At 38.4% G+C, this 22876-nt stretch overlaps 2 protein-coding genes and 1 long non-coding RNA gene across 3 annotated transcripts; 2 read left to right on the top strand and 1 right to left on the bottom strand.

Moving 5' to 3' along the window:
• Positions 1-1977: 1977 nt before the first annotated feature.
• On the bottom strand, positions 1978-5272 carry LOC145220207 (uncharacterized). Its single transcript, XR_013858029.1, has 2 exons — positions 3259-5272; positions 1978-2657 (listed from the first exon to the last, which is right to left on the bottom strand). It is a non-coding gene; the product is annotated as an uncharacterized LOC145220207 (long non-coding RNA).
• A 2026-nt stretch (positions 5273-7298) lies between these two features.
• Positions 7299-9345, top strand: LOC145219547 (uncharacterized). The gene is made up of 6 exons (XM_080086897.1): positions 7299-7335; positions 7404-7567; positions 7645-8365; positions 8454-8677; positions 8730-8905; positions 9156-9345. The coding sequence occupies exons 1-6, from the start codon at positions 7299-7301 to the stop codon at positions 9343-9345; spliced, it is 1512 nt and encodes a 503-aa protein (XP_079943023.1).
• A 472-nt stretch (positions 9346-9817) lies between these two features.
• LOC145219546 (uncharacterized) lies at positions 9818-11816 on the top strand. Its single transcript, XM_080086896.1, has one exon. The coding sequence runs from the start codon at positions 9849-9851 to the stop codon at positions 11814-11816; it is 1968 nt and encodes a 655-aa protein (XP_079943022.1). The 5' UTR covers positions 9818-9848.
• The last annotated feature ends 11060 nt before the right edge of the window (positions 11817-22876 follow it).

Below are 22876 nucleotides of genomic sequence, written 5' to 3'. Positions count from 1 at the left end.
CTGGGTGGCGCACGTACTTGGGAGGGCAAAGTGAGGGGGTGCAAGGTCGAGAGGAGGGATAGACCTTTCCAACGGTACCCGGATTGTCGCTCTGCGCGTTCTACTTTTTGCGTAGTGGGCTCGCGAATTCTGGTCAAGAAAGTACACTTGGTGCAAGCATAGGCCTTTTACGTTGTTGAAGTCCGCGATTGCGTCACTTCGAGGTGCCCCCCTTGGGGCAGCTCTTAACGACACACCTTTTGAGGTATCAATTCGAAATTTTGTACGAACTATCAAGAAGTATTACTCTTTCCATCGAGCGCGGTCCCATAATTTTACCATAATCCGTTGTGACGTCACAATGCGACGAAAATCACCTTTGTTTAAACAATCGCTGGGTGGCGCACGTACTTGGGAGGGCAAAGTGAGGGGGTGCAAGGTCGAGAGGAGGGATAGACCTTTCCAACGGTACCCGGATTGTCGCTCTGCGCGTTCTACTTTTTGCGTAGTGGGCTCGCGAATTCTGGTCAAGAAAGTACACTTGGTGCAAGCATAGGCCTTTTACGTTGTTGAAGTCCGCGATTGCGTCACTTCGAGGTGCCCCCCTTGGGGCAGCTCTTAACGACACACCTTTTGAGGTATCAATTCGAAATTTTGTACGAACTATCAAGAAGTATTACTCTTTCCATCGAGCGCGGTCCCATAATTTTACCATAATCCGTTGTGACGTCACAATGCGACGAAAATCACCTTTGTTTAAACAATCGCTGGGTGGCGCACGTACTTGGGAGGGCAAAGTGAGGGGGTGCAAGGTCGAGAGGAGGGATAGACCTTTCCAACGGTACCCGGATTGTCGCTCTGCGCGCTCTACCTTTTGCCCAGTAGGCTCATATACTGCGGTGTTGGATTCAGTGTATACCTCTTTCGTACTTTGCTCGTATGGGATATAAGAGATAAAAGGAACCCAATATCGTCATAATTCGCGAATTCATGGAAATCATATACCTAATTACAAAATGAAGCGTTTTTGATGATTTATTTTGTATTAATAATATTTGTCAATGTCAGAAGAAGAAGAAAAGGCGAGAAAACTGCTTTTGTTGTGACGCTTTTGGGCAAAAGGAGGCTGTTCTGTCGTAAAATATGTGTTGAATGGTACCTTACTCCTGTTTTACGGCAGAGACGCGACTGTTGTGCTTGCGCTGGTCGCGTCACAGGGTTAACTTAGTTTAAGGTGTAAAAAAGTTGTGTTAATGATGAGCGATTGGCGTCATTTTTTGCATGACGTCATCAGAAGGTGTGATGACGTCATGTATAAAGTTTGGGCTCGCTACGATGAGTATTTCACAAAATGGCGGTTTTTAGAAGGCCTGTAAAATTTTATGATGACGTCATAGTGACGTCATTATGTGTGTGACGTATCCGGGTTATGACGTAGTTCATTATATATCAATATCGTAAGGTTACGTCATAGGGTTCGGAAGTTATTGCGTTTGGTCAAGAAAGTACACCAGACCCTATAATTGTACAAGACAAGCAGACCTTCTTCACGATGTAGTAGTACCGACTTATCCAAGTGATGTATACATTTTGTCAAATCCTGTGGTGTAGTGGTTTATCACATTTGCTTTATGGCAAAGGACCCTGGTTCGATTCCAGGCGGAATTAATAAGTATACAATCACTTGGTTATGTGGTTTGTTGATCTAAGTGGTAAGTTAATCTCAGTATTAAACTCACATGAACTTCAGTTTTTTCATTACTATTTTACACACATTTTTATTACAGGTTTAATACTTTTGCTCCTAGCATTGCATCTTAGTCGGACCGTCGAAAGGCCGGATAAATAACATTGGCAGGCAAACCTGAAATCACAGCAAACACTCTCTGGTTTGCTCGGACCATTTTTAAGAAAGATATATGAACCATACTAGCCAAATTATCACTCTAAGAGAAGATACTGTTTCCCCATGAATCAAGACTGAACCAATACAGCAGGTGATAATTAAATTGTGTTAATTGAAATAATGAATTAGAACATTAAAAGTAATACATGAAAGAATGAGAATATATTTAAGCAACAACTGAAATTGAAACAGCATAATAAATGGCACCAACACAAAATGAAGATTAATACTGCTGCACAGTCTTAGTTTCCAATGTTGTTGATTAGAATAAATATTAGGCTACACAGCTCAGGTTAAAAGAATTTACTGGTAGATAAGCTACCATACAGTTTATTAGATTGTTCAATCATTTGTTTGATGTATTGACTTTCCAGAATCTATTTGCCCATGGCATTTGATCACCCCTACATATTTCTAATAAGGCATCACGGGAATCATTCCTTAAAGAGTGCTTATATATTGTTGGTCTAAAATTGCCCAACCTGGCTTCGTTGACTTGTATTAAAGGTATTTTATTCTGTTGGGGGCTTCAACAACAACTCAGCTACTTAAAGCGACATGCAAGCGCCTTCTATGGAGAAGCAGTATCACAAAAAATAGCAATTGCCAAAACCAAGATTCTACCAATATTTTAAAAGTGATGAATAATATACGCAGGTCCCAAAATAAGAGAATTTCATATTTTGCAGTAATTAGAAAGTATAATTAAGAAAATCGGAATCCAAAATGATCATGATTATGCAGATGTTCCAGCAACACAAACTTTATCTGTCTATAAAACAGGAAAGATGGTCAAAAAACAAACACGTTTCATTTGCACAGCACTCAGTTCACCTACTGGGTGACACTAAAACGCTGAATGGGCGGGACGTCGCGGAAACCGTTAAATATCGGGAAAATTGCTGACGGTTAGTGCTATTAGGGTTGGGTTGAGGTTTTATAAAAGTATGTGAATCAAAAAATGTCCCTGCCTAAAACTTATTCTGCTGTTTCCTGACATTCAGCAAAAATGCTTGGGCGGGAAGTCTCCCTCAGCCGCTGAATGTTTCCCTCGGCCGCTGAATGTTTCGCTCGGTCGCGGAAGGTATCCGGGGGAATTATTTTTAATGATTTTCTATTATAAAACCTTATCCCAACCTTAATAGCACTAACCGTCAGCAATTTAACCCGATATTCAGCGGTTTTCACGACGTCCCGCCATATCCCGCCCATTCAGCGTTTTAGTGTCACCCCACCTACTTCACCAGTACACCATAGTTTTATGTTTTTTTAAGAAAAAAAGGGGGTCTCTTAAGAAATCATCTAGCGTAACTACACTTTGCCACGAAACAGAAAAAATATTTAAATGCATGTCACAACAGATAACAAATTACCAAATAGCAAAGGAATATTAGAAGCAATAGCATTGTCAGTGTTGATGGATGTTCCTCACGCTGCTGAATACCTACGTAGGTGAAATGGCAAAAATGTAAATCCGACGACATCAGCAATTTCTCTCCACAGAACCGCGTAATATGCGTATATGAAGAGCAATATATTTAATACAACCTGAAATCAACATAAAAATATGAAACACAATATAATAACTTCGCACTAACACTGAATTTAGTCCAAATAACGTTCTGATGGCTGCCACCGCCTAACGCAGGTGATCCTTCCAATATGGCCGCCGTACCCTCCATGTAGGCTTCACTTTACCGCTTGAATGCGCTATCCAGGCTTTTTTCTAAATCAGTGATGCACACCGATCAAAAATCCTCACTATGGAAGTTAGCCACATTTATGAGGACCTTTAAGATAAAAGCAAATCAAAGTATTGTCCTTCTCAAGTTACCAAGCATCTGGTTAACTTAAATCGACACAAGTTAAAAGCCCTATTACCCAAAACGAAATTTGTAGTATAATTCACAAAATGCTCCGAAACAAGTTGCCCGGCCTGGATGATGGTTTGCCGGTCGACTTTTATTAGACATTCTGGCCGGATATTAAAACCCTATTTACTGATGCCTGGTCGTACACTGGTAAAATTGGTAAATTTACTCCAAGCCAAACTCAAGAAGTCTTTACTTGTAATCACAATCAACTAGCGACCAATCTCCGTATTGAACGCGGACTATAAAATAATATCCAAAGCCATTAACAACAGGATTAAAGCTTATGGCGATATTTTGATGACGAAAGTTTAAAATGGTTTTGTGAAGGGAAGGTTTCGGCGATAACCTTCGCGTGCTCTTCGACATTATGAATAGTTGCGATTTTTATCAAACTCCACATAGTTTCACATAATTGAATTAGTTGAATTTACAGAAGTTAATTTGCAGGTTTCTTCCCTACAAAAGGTTTTTGCACCTACAAAAATAAGTGAATTTTAAAAAATAAATTTGATAAAAAAGAACTTTTACACATAAGTTATTAATTTATAGGCAGAATGTGTAATAGGTAAGCTACAAAAGATGGCATACCTGTTATCTTGTCAACTATATAAAGCACTATTTGTTTGCAGATAGCTATCAAAAGATTTTTTTTAAAGTAAGGCAACAGTACAACTAATGACCCCACTGTGTTTGTTTAGAAATCAGAACAGTCCATTAGCAATGAAAACGTAAGTTTGTGAAGTAGCCTATTTTTTACTTGACTGTTGTAACAGCACAAGTAATGGCACCACTGCGTTTGTTTAAAAATTAGAACAGTCGAGTAAAAAGTGTGCGTACAAACAACTTAGTTTTTTTATTACTGTGAAGTAGAGCTACTAACACTGAGCGTCACCTTTGGCCCGGCCTGGGAATTTCTGGTAGGTGGCGCAACAGAGCATAGGCGCGAAAAGATGACGACAGTGTATGTATGCTCGGCCGCTGAATGTTTCGCTCGGTCGCGGAAGGTATCCGGGGGAATTATTTTTAATGATTTTCTATTATAAAACCTTATCCCAACCTTAATAGCACTAACCGTCAGCAATTTAACCCGATATTCAGCGGTTTTCACGACGTCCCGCCATATCCCGCCCATTCAGCGTTTTAGTGTCACCCCACCTACTTCACCAGTACACCATAGTTTTATGTTTTTTTAAGAAAAAAAGGGGGTCTCTTAAGAAATCATCTAGCGTAACTACACTTTGCCACGAAACAGAAAAAATATTTAAATGCATGTCACAACAGATAACAAATTACCAAATAGCAAAGGAATATTAGAAGCAATAGCATTGTCAGTGTTGATGGATGTTCCTCACGCTGCTGAATACCTACGTAGGTGAAATGGCAAAAATGTAAATCCGACGACATCAGCAATTTCTCTCCACAGAACCGCGTAATATGCGTATATGAAGAGCAATATATTTAATACAACCTGAAATCAACATAAAAATATGAAACACAATATAATAACTTCGCACTAACAAAATAAGTGAATTTTAAAAAACACCTACAAAAATAAGTGAATTTTAAAAAATAAATTTGATAAAAAAGAACTTTTACACATAAGTTATTAATTTATAGGCAGAATGTGTAATAGGTAAGCTACAAAAGATGGCATACCTGTTATCTTGTCAACTATATAAAGCACTATTTGTTTGCAGATAGCTATCAAAAGATTTTTTTTAAAGTAGGTCAACAGTACAACTAATGACCCCACTGTGTTTGTTTAGAAATCAGAACAGTCCATTAGCAATGAAAACGTAAGTTTGTGAAGTAGCCTATTTTTTACTTGACTGTTGTAACAGCACAAGTAATGGCACCACTGCGTTTGTTTAAAAATTAGAACAGTCGAGTAAAAAGTGTGCGTACAAACAACTTAGTTTTTTATTACTGTGAAGTAGAGCTACTAACACTGAGCGTCACCTTTGGCCCGGCCTGGGAATTTCTGGTAGGTGGCGCAACAGAGCATAGGCGCGAAAAGATGACGACAGTGTATGTAGTGCGAAAAGGCGGTAAGGATCGCGAAGTAAAGGTAGGTATACAGGTGAAAAGAAAATTTAAAATAAGAAGATGGATAAAAAGATGGAGACTGGCAAAAATGAAAACGAAACCATGTGAGGTTTAATGCATTTTTTTTTCAAGAACAAACTTTAATATGATTACTAATCTTATATAATTGCAGTGGTGAAAACGCCAAAAAAGAAAATGAGACCATGTACAGTTTAATGTAATATTTTCAAGAACAAACATTAAGATTATTACTAATTTAATGTTGTTGCAGTGACGAAAATGCTTTTAGTTTGCATGAATTTGACAAATCAAACCTTATCCAAAAGGTATGTCATTAAAACAAAATACCTAACCGCTTGCACTTTATGTTTGCCTAATGTGGTTAAATTTGTGAATGCAGTGTTTTGAAAGTAAAGAAAATGCAAATGAATCAATTCTGCAATTTCAAAAAGTGTTTGCCATAAAGCTTAATCAGTCTCAAACAGTTACTTATGGTAGGTCTCAATGTTTTTGTGTTTTTTTTCTTGGATTGGCCCCTGGAATCTAACTGTATTCGTATACAAACCTTGCAGACATTAAAAAAATAAAAATGTGCTGGGACAATGAAACAAACACTCCATACATAATGGTTAAGAGTGATGGCTGGAAATTTCAGCAAAATGAAGTGGCAGCATCATCGCCCAGATACACAGTAACTATGTCAGAAGTTATCATGTTTCCAACTTTTACAACGGTATGGCAATTATTTATCAGGTTCCTTTAGTCCTAGTGTAGTGCATTATACTTTACTGTTGTGTTATTACGTTTTGTTTAGCACAATAAATACAAACGGTGGATAATAGGCAAACACATTAAAGAAGCATTTTCAAGTGAGAAGCTGTCTCAACAAACAGCATTCTTTGTGAAGTTTTTTAAAATAGAAAACAAAATGGACAAGCAACCCAGTAAAACAAACATAAAGGTTTTGTTTCTTGATCTGTTTTTATGCGATTTGAGAACTAGTGAAAAATTGTGTTACATCTTAGTGGGTTTCTACAATTGAACAAGCACAAAAGGCAGTTCATGATTTTGAAATTTCCACATTAACCAAATTTATTTCTTACGGAAAGCAATCCCATGGTATGGAAAACATTTCAGGTGTTTTGTGTAGAATATTGAAGTATGTTGTATATATATATTTTATGTTGCCAAAGATATCTCAAAAGATGATATACATTGGGACAAAGCTTTAATCCCATTCGTTATTGTACAAAGTGTTTGGATGCAATGCCAACATGCAAAAGACTACAACAAAAAATCAAATGAAAGGCGCCAAGCATGCACTCTAAAGCAGGTGTACTTTTGTTTTTACTTTTGCACTTCGATTGAAAGTAATTTTGTTTTAAAATAGTTTTGTTGGTATTTACAGTTGCTTGACCATCCAACTACTGTCAGACATAGGATGTGTTACTGTGTATTCAAGGTACAAAGAAGTGTGATTGTAAAGCAAAAATATGTATACAAGAAGTGATGAGGTTTCCCCAATTTCAGGTAAGTGCTTTTGTGTGTAAATGCTCCACAAGCTTCTCAGCCTGACAGATATATGTTGTTATATTCAGAGAACGATGGCAAATCTCAATACGCAATGGCTAAGTCAGCTAAGTTTGTTCGCAAGACTTTGAACGATAGTGATTCAAGAGAGTATCTGGTGAAGGAATGTGAGGTGCTCTGCAGCATTTCCTTTCCCAGTAGTGATGATCATTCTGGTCATGTTATTGGAGAAGTATGTGTATTGATAGATTGGTATTTCACAATAAATTCAACATGTGGTTGAGTTTATGTGGCCATACTAAATATTAGAGGCATGTTTCTTTTTTTATGCAGTCAGCAGGATTTCTCCAAATGGTTGACAAGCGAATCATTACAAAAATTGATGACTTGGTGAACGAAGGTGTATGTAATATTGGGGAGATCATGAGAGGGTTAAAATCATTTGTGATACATGAGCTTTTTAAAAATGATGATGTACCATCAAATACAAACAGGAGATTTTTTCCAACAAGAAAGGATGTCGAGAGCCACTTCTACAGGGCATTTACAAAACGTAAGCTTGCAAAAATGGATCAGACAAATGTCCAATGTTTGGTTGATGAGTGGGTCAAGGCCGGTGATCCAGAAGACAAAATCTTTTTTCGGCCATATGTTCCCAGTTCTATACAAAGCTCTTCTTCAGATCTTACTGATGAAATAACAGCCCCAGTAATTGCATCCGAGCAAACCATGTTGTTTGTCCTTCAACTTGAGTGGCAGCGGAAACTTCTTCTTCGTTATGGGCAAGACATTTGTTTGCTTGATGCTACTTATAAAACATCAAAATATGCTCTGCCCTTATTTTTTGTGTGTGTTAAAACAAACATGAATTACCAGGTTGTGGCTAGTTTTATCACACAAAATGAAAGGCAAAATGATATTGAGGAAGCTCTTTTGCTTTTGAAGAAATGGACACCTGGCTGGAAACCATCATTTTTCATGACAGACAAATGTGATGCTGAAATACATGCTATTGAAACTGTTTTTTCAGGTATGTTAATTTTGGTATAATGCTAAAAGTGTGTTATGGTTTCAGTAACTAGACTAAAATAGCTGGTAAGTACTTGTACAACATGCAGATTGCCATGTATTAATTTGCGACCGTGAGCAAGCATGGGAGCGCTGGGTGAAAAAGTCTAAAAATGGTGTTCAAAATAAGGATGAAGTTTTAGCATTTATGAGAGCTGTTGCCAGTGCTGAAAGTTACCAAATAGCAATTCAAAATTTTGAGACGAATGTTCTCTGGACAGATAATGTTAAACTTCAAAAGTATTTTATCAAAACTTGGCTATCACAGAAAGAAGTAAGAATAATTGTACATTTAATAGAGCAGCAAATTTATGCATATGTTTTAGCGTTGGCTGTGGTTGTATCGAGCAGATCGATTAAAAGTGCTCATTCGAAACAACAATGGTGTAGAAAGACAAAATCGAGTTTTGAAAGAATGCCATACACGTTTCAGAACAGATAAATCTTTATCTGGACTGATTACAGTTTTACACAAAGATTTTCTCCCAGAAGGGAAAACCAAGTAAGCTGCTACAAAAATAATCTGTTACATATCTGTTTCCACAGTACTGATATGTAAAAAGTAATTATGTGTCCTGTCGCAAAATATGAATTTTGTACCTATTTCTTTAATTAGCATGTGTAAACTGTAATTGTGGGTATTATATGCTTCATTACAACTACTTTTGATGCAATTATGAGCAAGAAAACTTGAGGTCTTCAAGCAATTACAGAAGTTACAACAACTATGTACCTGACTTTTTACAAAACAGGCCAAGAAAACTGATAAAACATTGTATGCAAAGAATTGCGGATTCTGCCAATGTGCAATCAAACACAATTGCAAGAAATGGGAATGAATTTACAGTTAAAAGTGAGAATCTACTGACCAAATATACACTATTCAATTGGGATCAAGGCATGGCGCCCTCTATTACAGGCCTGGACATCGGTCACGCTTGACTCGAAACTGGAGGCGGATGGTTTTGAATCAGTTTTTAGCGATAGTCTCTGTAGTCTGAACTCTGAAGTTTTTGAAAGATTTTTTTAGGAAAGAAACTATTGGATTGCGTTTAAATTTTGCTTGTTAGGACGCAATAAATAATATTTAACGCACGGTAGGTCTTTTTATGCAATGTAAACTGTTGTTTGTAGCGCATTTTTGCCTAGCACAAGGTTAAGTTATTGTTTGTTTACTCAGAATCTTCATGACTGGGGAATGAAAATTGCAAACAATAAACGCAGTTTTTAATGTATCACATATCATATTGATATCACATCCTTATAGCTGAGTGGATAGATGATTCTTTTATGACATTTTGTTTTTGGTCAGAATGTCACATTGAATTATTATTTTCTCAGAAACAAACAACAGGATGACTTTTATTATCTTTTTTAACCTTCATTTCTCTTATGTAGTGTATATGCACTGATCTTCAATAAAAGCAGATTATAAAATTACCATTATGGGTAGAAAGTGTTGTGTGACAGGTTGCAGAAGTGGCTATGATTCACAAGACAAAACCTCAGTTTTTCGATTGCCCCGTGATAAATGTCAACGTTTGAGATGGCTTAGCGCAATACCTCGTGATAATATTCCAGACAAAGCAGATACAGTTGTGTGTGAGAAGCATTGGCCAGCAGAGTATGAGAAGCTGTTATCATATGGCAGATATCGACCAGCAAATCCTCCTTCAGTTTTTACTTGTGTACCACAAAGTTTAACTCCCACTGCCAGCAGCAAACCAAGATCCACGAAAAAGGCTTTGTCAAACCAAAGAAGCATTTTTAAGGATGAGATCAATGAATTTGAAATAAAAGATAAGTTACCTACAGATTTAAATGAATTAACTGATTCCTTAAACAAACGGACTTTTCCTGTCCATGTAATTTCTTATAAAAGTGATGATAATGTGATAATCCAGTCTAAACACTGTATATCTGGAGTACCTTCATTTTATATTAAAATTTCAAATACTTTCACTCATGAATGTTTTCATGTTGGTGTAAAATGCACCATTCCTTCATTGCGTTCTAACAAGGTTTTCACATTAGACAGATGGTCACGAATAGAAGAGGCAGTTAATTATCTTTGTCATGCAGAAGAAAGCCATAATAGCAAAGTCCTATCAGATTACAGAAACTCAATTGCAGCTGCACAGATGGTTGGCAAGCCTGTATATTCGGCTGAGGCATTTGCAAGGGCCTTTGATTATTTTTCCTCATCCAGATCAACTTATGAAAGGTTTAGACAGGATCATAAGCTTCCCAGCACCAAAACATTAACAAGAATTACATCCCGAATTGGCAATACTGATGACTTGGTGTTCTTAAATGAAGTAAGCAAAAGTTTAGAAACCAAACAGAGAAATATTATTATTATGATTGATGAAATTTATGTGAAAACATCTCTGTCTTATCATGGTGGCACAGTTTTTGGAAAGGCAAAAAATAATACAGATCACTTAGCACGGACAATACTTGCAGTAATGGTTAAATGTATGTTTGGAGGGCCGCAATTTTTAATTAAAATGATTCCTGTTTACCGGCTAACAGCAGAATTTCAGTATGAACAAATAACATTGTTGATTGATCAGATGAAAAAGTGCACAATGAATGTCATTGCCATAGTATGTGATGGCAGCAGAGTCAACCAAGCTTTCTTCAAAAAGTTTGACATAGTTCCAGATAAACCATGGGTCACAAGAAATGACCAAATACATCTTTTATTTGACTATGTCCATTTATTGAAGTGCATTCGAAATAATTGGCTGTCTGAAAAGTGTGGAGAAATTAAGTTTAAAGATGATTCAGGGCATGATTGTGTTGCAAGGTGGTCTGATTTAAGGGATTTATTCAAGGCAGAAGAAGATTCATTACTTAAACTATCCAGGCTTAATTATATTGCAGTCTATCCAAGACCCATTGAGCGCCAAAATGTACTTACATGCTTGAGAGTGTTTTCAGAGGAAACCATAGTTGCTTTAGAAACACACACAGCAGTTGCAGACCACAACAACCATGGCACCTTAAAGTTTTTAAAAAGGTTCGTCAAGTTTTGGAAAACTGTTAATGTAAGACGACCAGGTACAGACATCAGATTTAGGGATCCGTTGAGAGCTATTATCAGCTCATGTGATGACAGTCGATTAACTGATTTAGAAAAGCTGGCCGAAGATGTAAAAGGCATGACAAGTCTTACCAAACTCCGGGAGAATCTTTTAGATACTCTGCCAGCAAAAGAGCCCAGCATAACTTTTGATGAGATGCAAGCTGTAGTGTACATAACTGGTTACATAATTCGAAAAGGTGATGACTTCAATTTGAATGACACATATATTTACTATGAAAAATATGGTTCATTTACACAATATTTAAACAGAGGAGGTCTACAAATACCCAATGATATTTCATGCCAATGGTCTTTATTTTGATATTTAATGTTTTCTAAAGTTAAAAGCAAAGTTTGCAGAAAATCACTTAGCAGTATCTTTAAAATTGTCAATGAATATTATGATTTCGGGATGAAAAATGAACACAGTGACATTCTCAGCAACATTCTTTTAAACAACTGGTGTAAAACAGTTACACCTCACTTGGGACAAGAGCCTGCACAAAAAATATTGAAGTTGTCACAAAGAATCAAGAAATAGCTTTCAACTTAAAATTGGTATTGTTTGTTTATCGCTTCCTGACATGTTGGATTGTATTGTTGTTCTTTTTGTCATTGTTGTGGGTTGTATGTCCACCTTATCACTTTATATCCCTTTGGTCCTTAAATTCTTTCATACTGCACATCACTTCCATACATTATAGTTGAACAAATGTGGAACCAAATACTGCCAGAAATGTTTGCTTGCTGTTCCTTGAATGTCTACGATCAGTCAATACTAATCCTTAGTGTCTTACATTAATGTCCAAACTAAAAGTGAAAACATACTAATATAATACAAATATATATATCGCAGTGGCAACAAACGCCAGTTTAATTAACTAAACATTGCATAAAAAGACCTACCGTGCGTTAAATATTATTTATTGCGTCCTAACAAGCAAAATTTAAACGCAATCCAATAGTTTCTTTCCTAAAAAAAAGCTTTCAAAAACTTCAGAGTTCAGACTACAGAGACTATCGCTAAAAACTGATTCAAAACCATCCGCCTCCAGTTTCGAGTCAAGCGTGACCGATGTCCAGGCCTGTAATAGAGGGCGCCATGGATCAAGGGATAAATTTCCCAAATGCACATGTGCAGATTTTACCCGACACTTCTTACCATGCAAGCACATGTTTGCTGTGTTTAACAAGTATGATGATGTTGATTGGTCCAGCTTACCTGAATGGTATCACAACTCTGTTCACATGGTGTTGGATCCAAATGTTGTGAACTGTATAAGTGCAACAAAATCAGATGAAGAAGCTATTGCAAGTAATTGCATCTCTGATGTTCCTGAAACTTATTTACTGTCTTCAGAGACTATTCAAAAGTCACCCACAAAAACTTGTGACGACACTCCAAGAAAGGAAACCATTCGGAAATTTAATGGTTTGTTAAGTGACATAAAAAACATGTCATATGATGTAACATCCCAAAAAGCCTTGGAGGAAGGCATCCAAGAGCTTGAATCCATAAGAGACAACCTGGCAAAAGCCTGTTGTCATGAAGGTGGATTAAGAATTTCCCAAGTTTCAAAACAAAAGTTTGGTGCAACAAAAAGGAAGGTGCCTTTGTCTAATAGTGGTGATGAGCTTCCCCGTAAACGACCAAAGACAAACCCATTTACCTCAAGAGTGGGAGCTTTTGCAAATACTATGCAGCCATTGCACCAAGTGACTACTTTGCCTTCCCCAGTATGCAAGGAAACTTCTGAAACTGTCAATCTGTCAATGGAGTCAGAATGTTTTACACCAAGTATGGACAGCCTTAACAGGTACAAAGTCAATGAACAGATTTTAGTAAATGGACCCCATTTGCTTTCAATTTTGGAGTTAAAGTCACTGGAACAGAAAAAGAAAAACTGTTGAAAAGATTTGACAAACACTTTGTAGTTGGGTGGCTGTTTGGCGAAGTAATTAACAGCTATTTGTGGCAGATAGTGTCGACTAACAACCATACATTGTATGTTTGTACTATGGTGGTGACTCAAGTTCTGGAAAAAATGGGTCCAATTAAAAACCTTTGGCGTGGTATGTCCCTAGTGGATAAAAAGCTTATTTTTATTCCATGGAACCCTTTACACTGCCACTGGATTCTTTTGGCAGTTGACATTCGAAACCAAAAACTGATTTACTTGGATCCTATAGCAATGCCTTGTATTGAAACAAGTAGACAGGTTCAGGCTGCTAAGAGATTGGTTAATTACCTGGTGTCTGAAAAATTCAATTCCCAGATTAAAGCAGTGCAAGCCCCAATCCGAACACCACAGAATGATTCTTCTAGTTGTGGTGTTCTTATCTGCATGTATGCTAAATGGCTTGCTGCAGGCACAAGCCTTATGCAGACTGCTTCAATATTTTCATGTCGACTAGAAATGTTTAACCTTGTATCTGGTAATTGCCTTCAAGGCAAACTAAACAGAGATCTGTGCAAAGTATGTGGGACTGCCAACCACTTACAAACCACTAGCCAGGTTAAAAGTGACTGGATTGTGTGTGCCAGATGTAAACAAGGTTTTCACAACATATGTCTGAAATCATTTTCGGAGTGTCCTATTTTTAGCAAAGGATTTATTTGCCCTTAGATGTATTTTATTTAATTATGGCTGTCTCAATGGCAATAATATGCAGATGTTAATTTTTTCCATTTTCCGAAAGCCAATTTGTTGATTTATACTGTTGATTTAACGCCTGAGTGTGGTTAACCAATATGCATTTTGCTTGAACGCCTGAGTGTGGTTGATCAATATGCATTTTAGCTAAAATGCCTGTGGTGAACCTATATGTCTTCTGCAGACTTGAACGCTCAATTGGTGTGGTTAACCAATAGCCTAGGATGGTTACTAAACCTACAGGCTCGAACGCTCAAGGTGTGGTTCTAAGAAACCCCAGTTTCATATGGCTACTGGCGAGGCGTCTGGGTTAACAAAAATGCCAACGACCACAAATGAGAGCCTCATGGGTGTGGTTGGAATTCTCACAATTGTTTATCATCTCTGCCCGATACTGTCAATGTACTAAAGTTTTGTACAAATTACATTGCATGAAAACCTTAAACAAGAACACCATAAACAATATCCAAACTTGTATTTCTTTTTCTGTGAAGTACAAAAGACAGTTAAATAATAATAAAAGAAAGGTGTTTGTAAGCATACTTACATTGTTCTACTCAAGCTGTCCTGTTAACTAAACAAACAGAGTGGAGTGATTAGGTGTACTGCCATGACAATCACAAGTAAAAAAGGCTAAATCACAAACTTACATTTCTGTCAGCTTGAAACTGTTCTGAATTCTAAACAAACAGAGCGGTGTGATTAGGTGTACTGCCATGACAATCACAAGTAAAAAAGGCTAAATCACAAACTTACATTTCTGTCAGCTTGAAACTGTTCTGAATTCTAAACAAACAGAGCAGTGTAATTAGGTGTACTGCCATGACAATCACAAGTAAACAAGGCTAAATCACAAACTTACATTTCTAGCATTGCGAGACTGTTCTGAATTCTAAACAAACATCGCAGCGATGACGTCATTGGTTTTTTATTTATTTATTTTTTTTTATTTTTTTTTGATTTTTTTTTGTCTTTTTTTTTTTTATTTTTTATTACATCCAGTGTTAAGCGATGTACGAAAAACAACACAATACAACACATTTACATTTGGTACCGTACCACTTCATAGGTACTGACTTTCAGTGGTACCGGTACTACATTATTCCCGCCTCCTCTAATGCCTGCATCAATATATCGTCACTTGCGTTTGTTGACACGCTTTCCACCTCGCAAAAGCATTGCGCATCCATTCCCCTATGTTCACATCTCCTCCCATCGTCGATCCATTCACTGGGCATTACTAAGCTTTCCAGTACCCTTCGATCTTCTTCTTGGGCTTTCTCCCGCTCGCAAGGGTCTTCGTACTTCTTCTTGTCCGCTTCATACTCTTTCCTTGTCTTTGGTGGCAATGCTGGATCATACGTATGCCTTGTAAAGTCGAATGTATCACCATATCTTGTCACCAGTTCATCGTCATCCCTTTTTTTCTTTTTTTCAGGTACTGCTTTTTCTTGTACCAACTTTCTTTTTGGAACCGGTGAACTGGTACTGGTTCCTTCATCCTCGCTTTCTTCGTCACTACTGGCAGCGTTAAATTCCTCTACCACACTATTTACATAATCAGCCATTTTTACAATGTCCTCATCTATGGGAGTTTCCTGCAATAATTTTTCCATAATTTCTTTCGCCAATTCAATCATTATCTCGTTTGTGCGAGATCCCTTTATTTCCTTTTGTGACCCTGTTTGGGGGTTTGCCGAATCTTCTGGCCACATTGCCTGGATAAATCTACGTTTCATCGGCTGGAGATCGCCAAGACTCGCCAACTTCACGATTGGGTTCTTTGTATTCGTGGTGATATAGGCGCATGTCGCCTTATTGTCCTGGCGATCTCCATGGGTCTTTGCACTCCAGTTGCTGTGGTACATGAACTTGACGGCGGATATTAGCGCGTCATTATTGAAAAAGCTACTCCCGGCATCGTCTATCTTTAACACCTTGTGTTTGTGGCGCAGCGCCATTTGCCCCACTCCCTGCGAGTCGTTCGTCAAGGTACTCGCATACTCCATGGGGAACAAGAACTGACCTAACAAGGTCTTGCCCTTGCCTGCGGCCCCATGGAGACAGAAGTGGGGTGCGAAACGGATCCCATCCTGCTCCTCGTTTCGCGCCTCTAGCGCTGCGCACACTAGAGCGATTTTGAGCTCGAAGGTGTTTAACTTTCCGTCGTTCCACTCTATGCTTTTGGCCTCGTTGATAATGTCGTTTATTATCTTGCACCCGTCTTTAACTGTCCATTCTTCGTATTTTTTCTTATTTACACACCGGAACGCCTTTTTCATCTTCCTGTTTGCCTTCCCGAAGCTGACGGTGTTGTAAGCTCTTTTGGCGAGCGTTTCCGGGAAGGCAAAGTCCTTTTCAAAAAGGCGTTCCTTAAAGGCATTGCAGGAGGGCTTTGTATCAAAGCTGTTCGCGACCTCCTCTGCGATCTTTTGCCAGCGCGACTGGTTTCCATATTTGTTTCTTTCGTTGGAGATCTTTTCTATGAGCTCTGGTGGTATGATTGCCGTCTTTTTGTACATGTACCTGATATAGGCGTTCATGTCTTTGACCGGCGCTATATACAGTACGTTTATTCCCAGGCTTGTCAAGATCCGGATTACGCTCTTTTTCGTTAATGGAGTCGGCCTGCCACTCCCAGTCTGATTGACTCCGATGTATAGACCATGTCGGTGGCCCTGGTTCGACTGGCCCCGCTCGGAGTTCCCCAGGTAAATCACGCCACTCGGTATTTGATGTATGCCATCCACCTCTGACTCTGTGGTAAAGGCCCACTTTCGCGCGCGGTAATTTGCGTCTTCTTCGGCTGGCAGACTCATCCTTGTAAACTTCGAACAACTCTTTTTCAAATAGTTTCAAGGTAGCGTTATTTTCTGCTACTGTCTTATTTATATCAGCCTTATAATAGTTTTTAGCAATGCTAGCAACTGTACAACATTCTATTCTTTAGGTATTACAAAAAGATACAAATAGGCCTTACTTTTTTTTAAAACTCATTTTTTGATAGCCATCTGTAAACAATATAGTGCATTATATAGTCAGAAAGATTACAGTTTTGCCATCTTGCAGCTTACCTGGCACTTTTTGGTATCACATTCTGCCTATAAACATATAACTTATGTGTAAATATACTTTCTCATGAATTTTGTTTTCAAAAAATCACTTACTTTTGCAGTTTGTTAAATTTTTTGAACGGAAGAAACCTGCAAATTAACTTCTGTATTAATCAACTAATTTATTTATGTAAATTAACTGTACAATCTTACCGTCTTTTTCTAGCATTGTTTCTTTTTACAAACTTCAAACACAATGACGTATTTACATACTGAACCTTTTTTAAACTATCTCTTACTTTTCTACCACCCTCCCCTTTCTTCCCCCCACCCCCCATGGATATGTTGCCAAACGAACAGTTGTTGAACGTAAATTCCATTATATCTACACCTAAATATATATGAACATAATATCTGTCAAATTTAATGTAATATATTAGCCAAACAAATTTAATGTAATATATTATCCAAACAACAACTCATATGAAGGTTTTTCATTTTTTCGCGCCAATACTCCTTAGCGCCACCTACCAGAAATTCCCAGGTCGGCCCAAAGGTGACGCTCAGTGTTAGTAGCTCTACCATAAACAAAGGTTGATGAGCGCTTTATGGTATTAGTAATTTAGGTCATGTAATTTGTACAAAACTTTAGTATATTTGATGATAGTTTTGGCAGGAATGGTAAACATTTTTTGCAATTTTTTCAAGTCAACAAATTAAATAAAACACATTTGTACCAATTTTGGCACAACTAGATATTGTACATTGTGTCAAGATATCTTGTATGAAAACCTTAGCTGAATCTGATAGCTGAGCAGGATCTGATAGCTGAGTAGGACTTGATAGCTCAGTAGTACCGTTAGCAGCTGTAGTAGAATTTGTAGGCTTGGATTCTGCATTGCAAATATACACTACTTATCCTTTGCTTTTGTTTGCAAAGATAAATTGCAATAGGTCAACTTCGAGCATTCATAACTACACGATTCAAATTTATATTAAAGTATACATTCTTCATGTATTCTGTTCGGGATTCAAGCATAAAAAGCTAGGTCTGTCCAGCAACTACCCTTTAAAAAGGTTCCACTACAAATCATGTGTATAATTACCCTTGGCCATCTTTTCCAATAATTTTCTTGCACTTAAAACCTTCTCATGTGGATGGCTCACATCATAAAACCTCTCAGTAACCAACATCGATTGGCCCTCTGCTCTAGCTGCTGCACTTTGAACTGCTATGCTTTCACCTTTCGTCCTCGTGGCTATCAGTTTTCTGATTTCGGTCACGGTTAGTGACTTGTCGAAAATGTGCGGTGCATCTAAAATATACAGGATCGCTTGGTACACCGCTTGGATCGCTTGGTGCACGTTTATGCGACTAGGTGCACCTTTACATCGCTTGGTGCGCCTTCATATCGATTGGTTCACCTTTATATAACTTGGTGCACCTTTATACAACTTGCTGCATGTTTATACCTTTGTATCGCTTGGTGCGCCTTCACATCGCTTGATGCACGTTTATACAACTAGGTGCACCTTTATATCGCTTGGTGCGCCTTCATATCGCTTGATGCACCTTCATATCGCTTGGTGCACCATTATATCGCTTGGTGCACCATTATATCACTTGGATCATTTGGTATATTTTAGATCAGGGGTGTCCAACCTTTTTGGCCAAAGGGCCACATGCGGTTTACGAATGATTGCGCGGGCCACTTGAGTGTTACTGCTAATTCGGAATCTTAGAAATAGCTATCTTATAACGCAGGGGTGGGCAAACTACGGCCCGCGGGCCGCATGCGGCCCGGCAAAGGAGTTCATGCGGCCCGCCAAGTGTTAGTAAATTTTAAAGAGAAAGTTACCGAGCAACGCTGAATAGTATTGTAAGCACAGGCGTAGAGTTTTTAAACAATAATAAAAAGTACCGAGGGTGCGACTTGCCGATACCTATACCATGTGCTGTATCTGTACCCGTACCAGCATAGGAACTAAACATAGATACTTTTTATGTGCCTTTGCCTGTTGTTTCTGCCACGTTATTATGCAAATCGTCACTTGACACAATTTCTTCGTTCGATAAAAGTAAAAGCAATTTACTTTTTCAAATACAGCCCACTTTGCACTGTTGACGCCAAAACTTTGGTCACTTCGGATCAAGTTTAGGTCGTTGCAGTACTTTGCAAACTGTTAAAAAAACGGCTTCAGAATCGTTAACGCAGACCCGCACAACACCTAAGGATGGATACTAAAAGCGGCTCGCCTTGTTTAATGTTGGCGCAAGGAATTTATTAACAAAAAAACGTGCTTAAAATGCTTGTTTATTTTGAAACAATTACAATTGTAGCGTTTTAACCAATTTTTGCCTAGTCAAGTGACAACAAACGTATTTGCACATAGCTGAAAATATTTTTGGGCTAGATCAGGCGTGCACAACATGCGGCCTTACGGCCACATACGGACGCGGAGACGAGTTTGTGTGGCCCGTTTTAAAATACATGCATTGGGCCGTGACGTAACTAAAACTATTTTGCCAAATATTTTGATTTTTAAACTGCTAAAACAGATTTCGCGAGACTGGAAAAAAGATTACCAGCTTAGTAACTATATGCGTCAGGCTTTTTATCCGCTTATTGTGTGCAAACAATGAGAAAAACAGGCCCCGCAATCGTCACAATACAGATTATGACGTCATAAACAGTTAGCTTCGTTTAGCTAAACTTGTGCACCAAGTTAAATGGTATATATATATATATGATATAAACCAAATTCTTTACACCAGTTATTTTAAAACAAAAACAAGCAAACAATGGCGGCCGTTGGTTAAATACTATGCGGCCCGATAACATTAAAAACTTTTGAATGCGGCCCGTGCATTGAAAAGTTTGCCCACCCCTGTTCTACCGCCTCCACCGCTACTACTGCAGGACCCATTCCTTCATAAAATAATGAAGGAACTGTAAATGTGCAAACTACACAAAGCAAAATACTTGTACAGTATTGCATGTACATTAACCCAATAAATGATTATTTCCAGTCATTCGGTGTCTAAGCAGTACAAACTCAAGTGCTCAACCAAAACTATTCAATGTGTCCTAATTTAAATTAGTACATGCCAAACATGTGTAGGTCTTTTTGTCAAATCCTGTGGTGTAGTGGTTTATCACATTCGCTTTTTGGCAAAGGACCCTGGTTCGATCCTAGGCGGGATTAATTAATATACAATTACTTGGTTTTGTGGTGTATTGATTGTTGTGCAAGTGGTAAGTTGATATCAAACTCATAAGATATCCTCCAGTTTTTTTCATTAAAATTTTACACACATTTTAATTAGAGGTTTACTTAATACATTTGCTCCTAGATTTCCATCCGAGTCGGACCGTCTAAAAGTCTGGATTAATTACATTCACGGGCAAAACTGGAATCCAAGCAAACACTCTCTGGTTTGATAATTTGCCAAAATATTTAAAGCAGGCGATAAAAAAGTTGTATTATTTGAAATAATGAATTAGAACATTAAACTTAATACACGAAAAAAAAAAGAAAGAACGGGGGCCACCTTTAAAAAAGCATATAGAGAATGAGGGCCAAATTGACAAACCAACTGCACAAACTAGCACACAAGTCAATAAGACACTTACTAAGAAAAGTAAGACACACCACAACCACTGTTTAGCTTTGGCAGGTGTACCTCTGGATATAATGAGTAGAAATGTTAAAACCAAGTCAGGTAAAGGGTCCAAGTATCCCAGACTCACTGAGGCCATTTGCATTAACATCGCAATTCTATTCAACCAAGGCTTATGAGTTTGTCCGTAAAACATTTCAGTTTGCCCTTCCTCTTTAAGCACAAATTAGAAAATGGTACTTACAAATTCCTGCAGAGCCAGGGTTTACAAAACCCTCATTTGATGCAATAAAAGAAAAAGTAAAAAATTATGCAGATTGTGGCAAACAAGTGGTATATTCCTCGATGTTGGATGGGATGGCTATTAAGAAGCATGTTAGATGGGATGGCGAGAAGTTTTGTGGCTTTGTTGATATAGGTAATGGGGTAGAAGATAATGATTCACAACCTTTGGCACGGGAATAACCTGTTTTAATGGCAGTATGCGTTAACAGTTCATGAATTGTGTGTCCAACGACTTGCTGACGCTGGAGCAAGAGTAGTGTGTCTTTGCCCTGTGATGGTCACTTTTCCATGCTTTCAGAGCTGGGTGCTTGTATTGATCCCAGTAATTTATTGGCTTACTTTCCACGCCCGTCACATAATGGGGAAAAGATACACATCATGCTTCATGTATGCCATATGCTGAAGCTTGTTCGTAATACTATTGCTGACTGGTATGTTTTTGTTGACCTGAAAGGACAAAAAACTAAATGGCAGTATATTGTTGATTTGCATAAGTTGAAAGACAGAGAAGGTATACCTCTGGGCAATAAACTAAAAATAAAACACATTAAATGGCGCCAACAGAAAATGAAGGTGGATATTGCAGCAGTCTTTAAGCTCCAGTGTTGCAGATGCAATTGAGTATTGTGCTACACAACGCCTTTCCAATCACGGACTTGTTGGTAATCTCCAGAGCTGTGAGTTTGGCAAAAGCAGCATACAGTTTCTCGGCCACTTGGTCGACCAACATGGCATTAAACTTCTTCCTGCAAAAGTTGATGCCAGCCGAAATTTTTCTCTGGTAAACCAAAGGAACTTACATGGACTCTTGAGGTAAAAGAAGCCTTCTGCCAAGCAAAAAATGCTCTTGCTCGTGCAACCCTGTTTCACCACCCACAGTGGCAAGCCAGCATAGCGCTTACAGTTGATGCTTCTCAAACAGCTGTTGGCGCAGTACAGCGCGTTTGATCGCGAACTTTTAGCACTTCAACTGGCCATTGGGCCAGGGGTTCTTAACCTGGGGTGCACGCACCCCAAAGGGGTGCGAGAACTGTTTCCTAGAGGGTGCGGGGATGCTGAATCAATCAAGGTTGATTAGGTCTATTCTATAAAATACAATTACAGAAGGGGGTGCGAAAATTGGTTGGTGATTTAAAAGGGGTGCAGCAAGGAAAAAAGGTTAAGAACCACTGCATTAGGCACTTTCGGTTATTTTCTTGAAGTACGCAAGTTTACAGCATTCACTGACCACAAGCCGCTCACTTTTGCTCTCAAGAAGGTTTCCGAGCCATGGTCTGCTCGACAGCAACGTCACCTCTCATCTATTTCCGAGTGCACAACCGATGTTTAGACATATCAGCAGCAAGTCGAATACTGTTGCAGATGCACTTTCTAGGTCCCTACAGAGTTCTAAATTCCCTACAGAGTTCTTTGACTGATTTTGATCACAAGGCTCTTGCTGACGCACAACAGACAGATGAAGTCTCACTATTCTGTGTGATGTTTCTCAGGGAAGACCACGTCCTATTGTTCCAGCCTCTTGGCAAGGAAAAAAAAATTGACGCCATTCACGGGTTATCGCATCCTTCCATCCGTACCACGAAGAAGCTCATATCTTCTAAGTTTGTTTGGCATGGGTTAAAAAAAATGTTGCGTTGTGCGCTAAACGATGAGTCGCCTGTCAACGTGCCAAGATTTAACAGCATGTTCGTTCCCCACTTCGCGAGTACAGCCCTAGACATTGTGGGTCCACTTCCACCTTGTCGTGGACATAGGTATTTATTTACCG

The sequence above is a fragment of the Phallusia mammillata genome, chromosome 3 (genome assembly GCF_965637545.1).
Source record: "Phallusia mammillata chromosome 3, kaPhaMamm4.hap1.1, whole genome shotgun sequence".
NCBI classification, from domain to species: Eukaryota; Metazoa; Chordata; class Ascidiacea; order Phlebobranchia; family Ascidiidae; genus Phallusia; species Phallusia mammillata.
The sequence above is the reverse complement of the archived record's forward strand: the minus strand, read 5'-3'. Positions and strand labels throughout refer to the sequence as shown.

Bases quoted from the DNA above. Each gene is read 5' to 3' on its own strand.
- LOC145219547 (XM_080086897.1), top strand. From the start codon at position 7,299: ATGTATACAAGAAGTGATGAGGTTTCCCCAATTTCAG. The intron at 7,568-7,644 runs GTATGTGTATTG...ACTAAATATTAG, and splicing joins CTGGTCATGTTATTGGAGAA to AGGCATGTTTCTTTTTTTAT. The intron at 8,366-8,453 runs GTATGTTAATTT...TACAACATGCAG, and splicing joins TATTGAAACTGTTTTTTCAG to ATTGCCATGTATTAATTTGC.
- LOC145219546 (XM_080086896.1), top strand. From the start codon at position 9,849: ATGGGTAGAAAGTGTTGTGTGACAGGTTGCAGAAGTGGCTATGATTCA.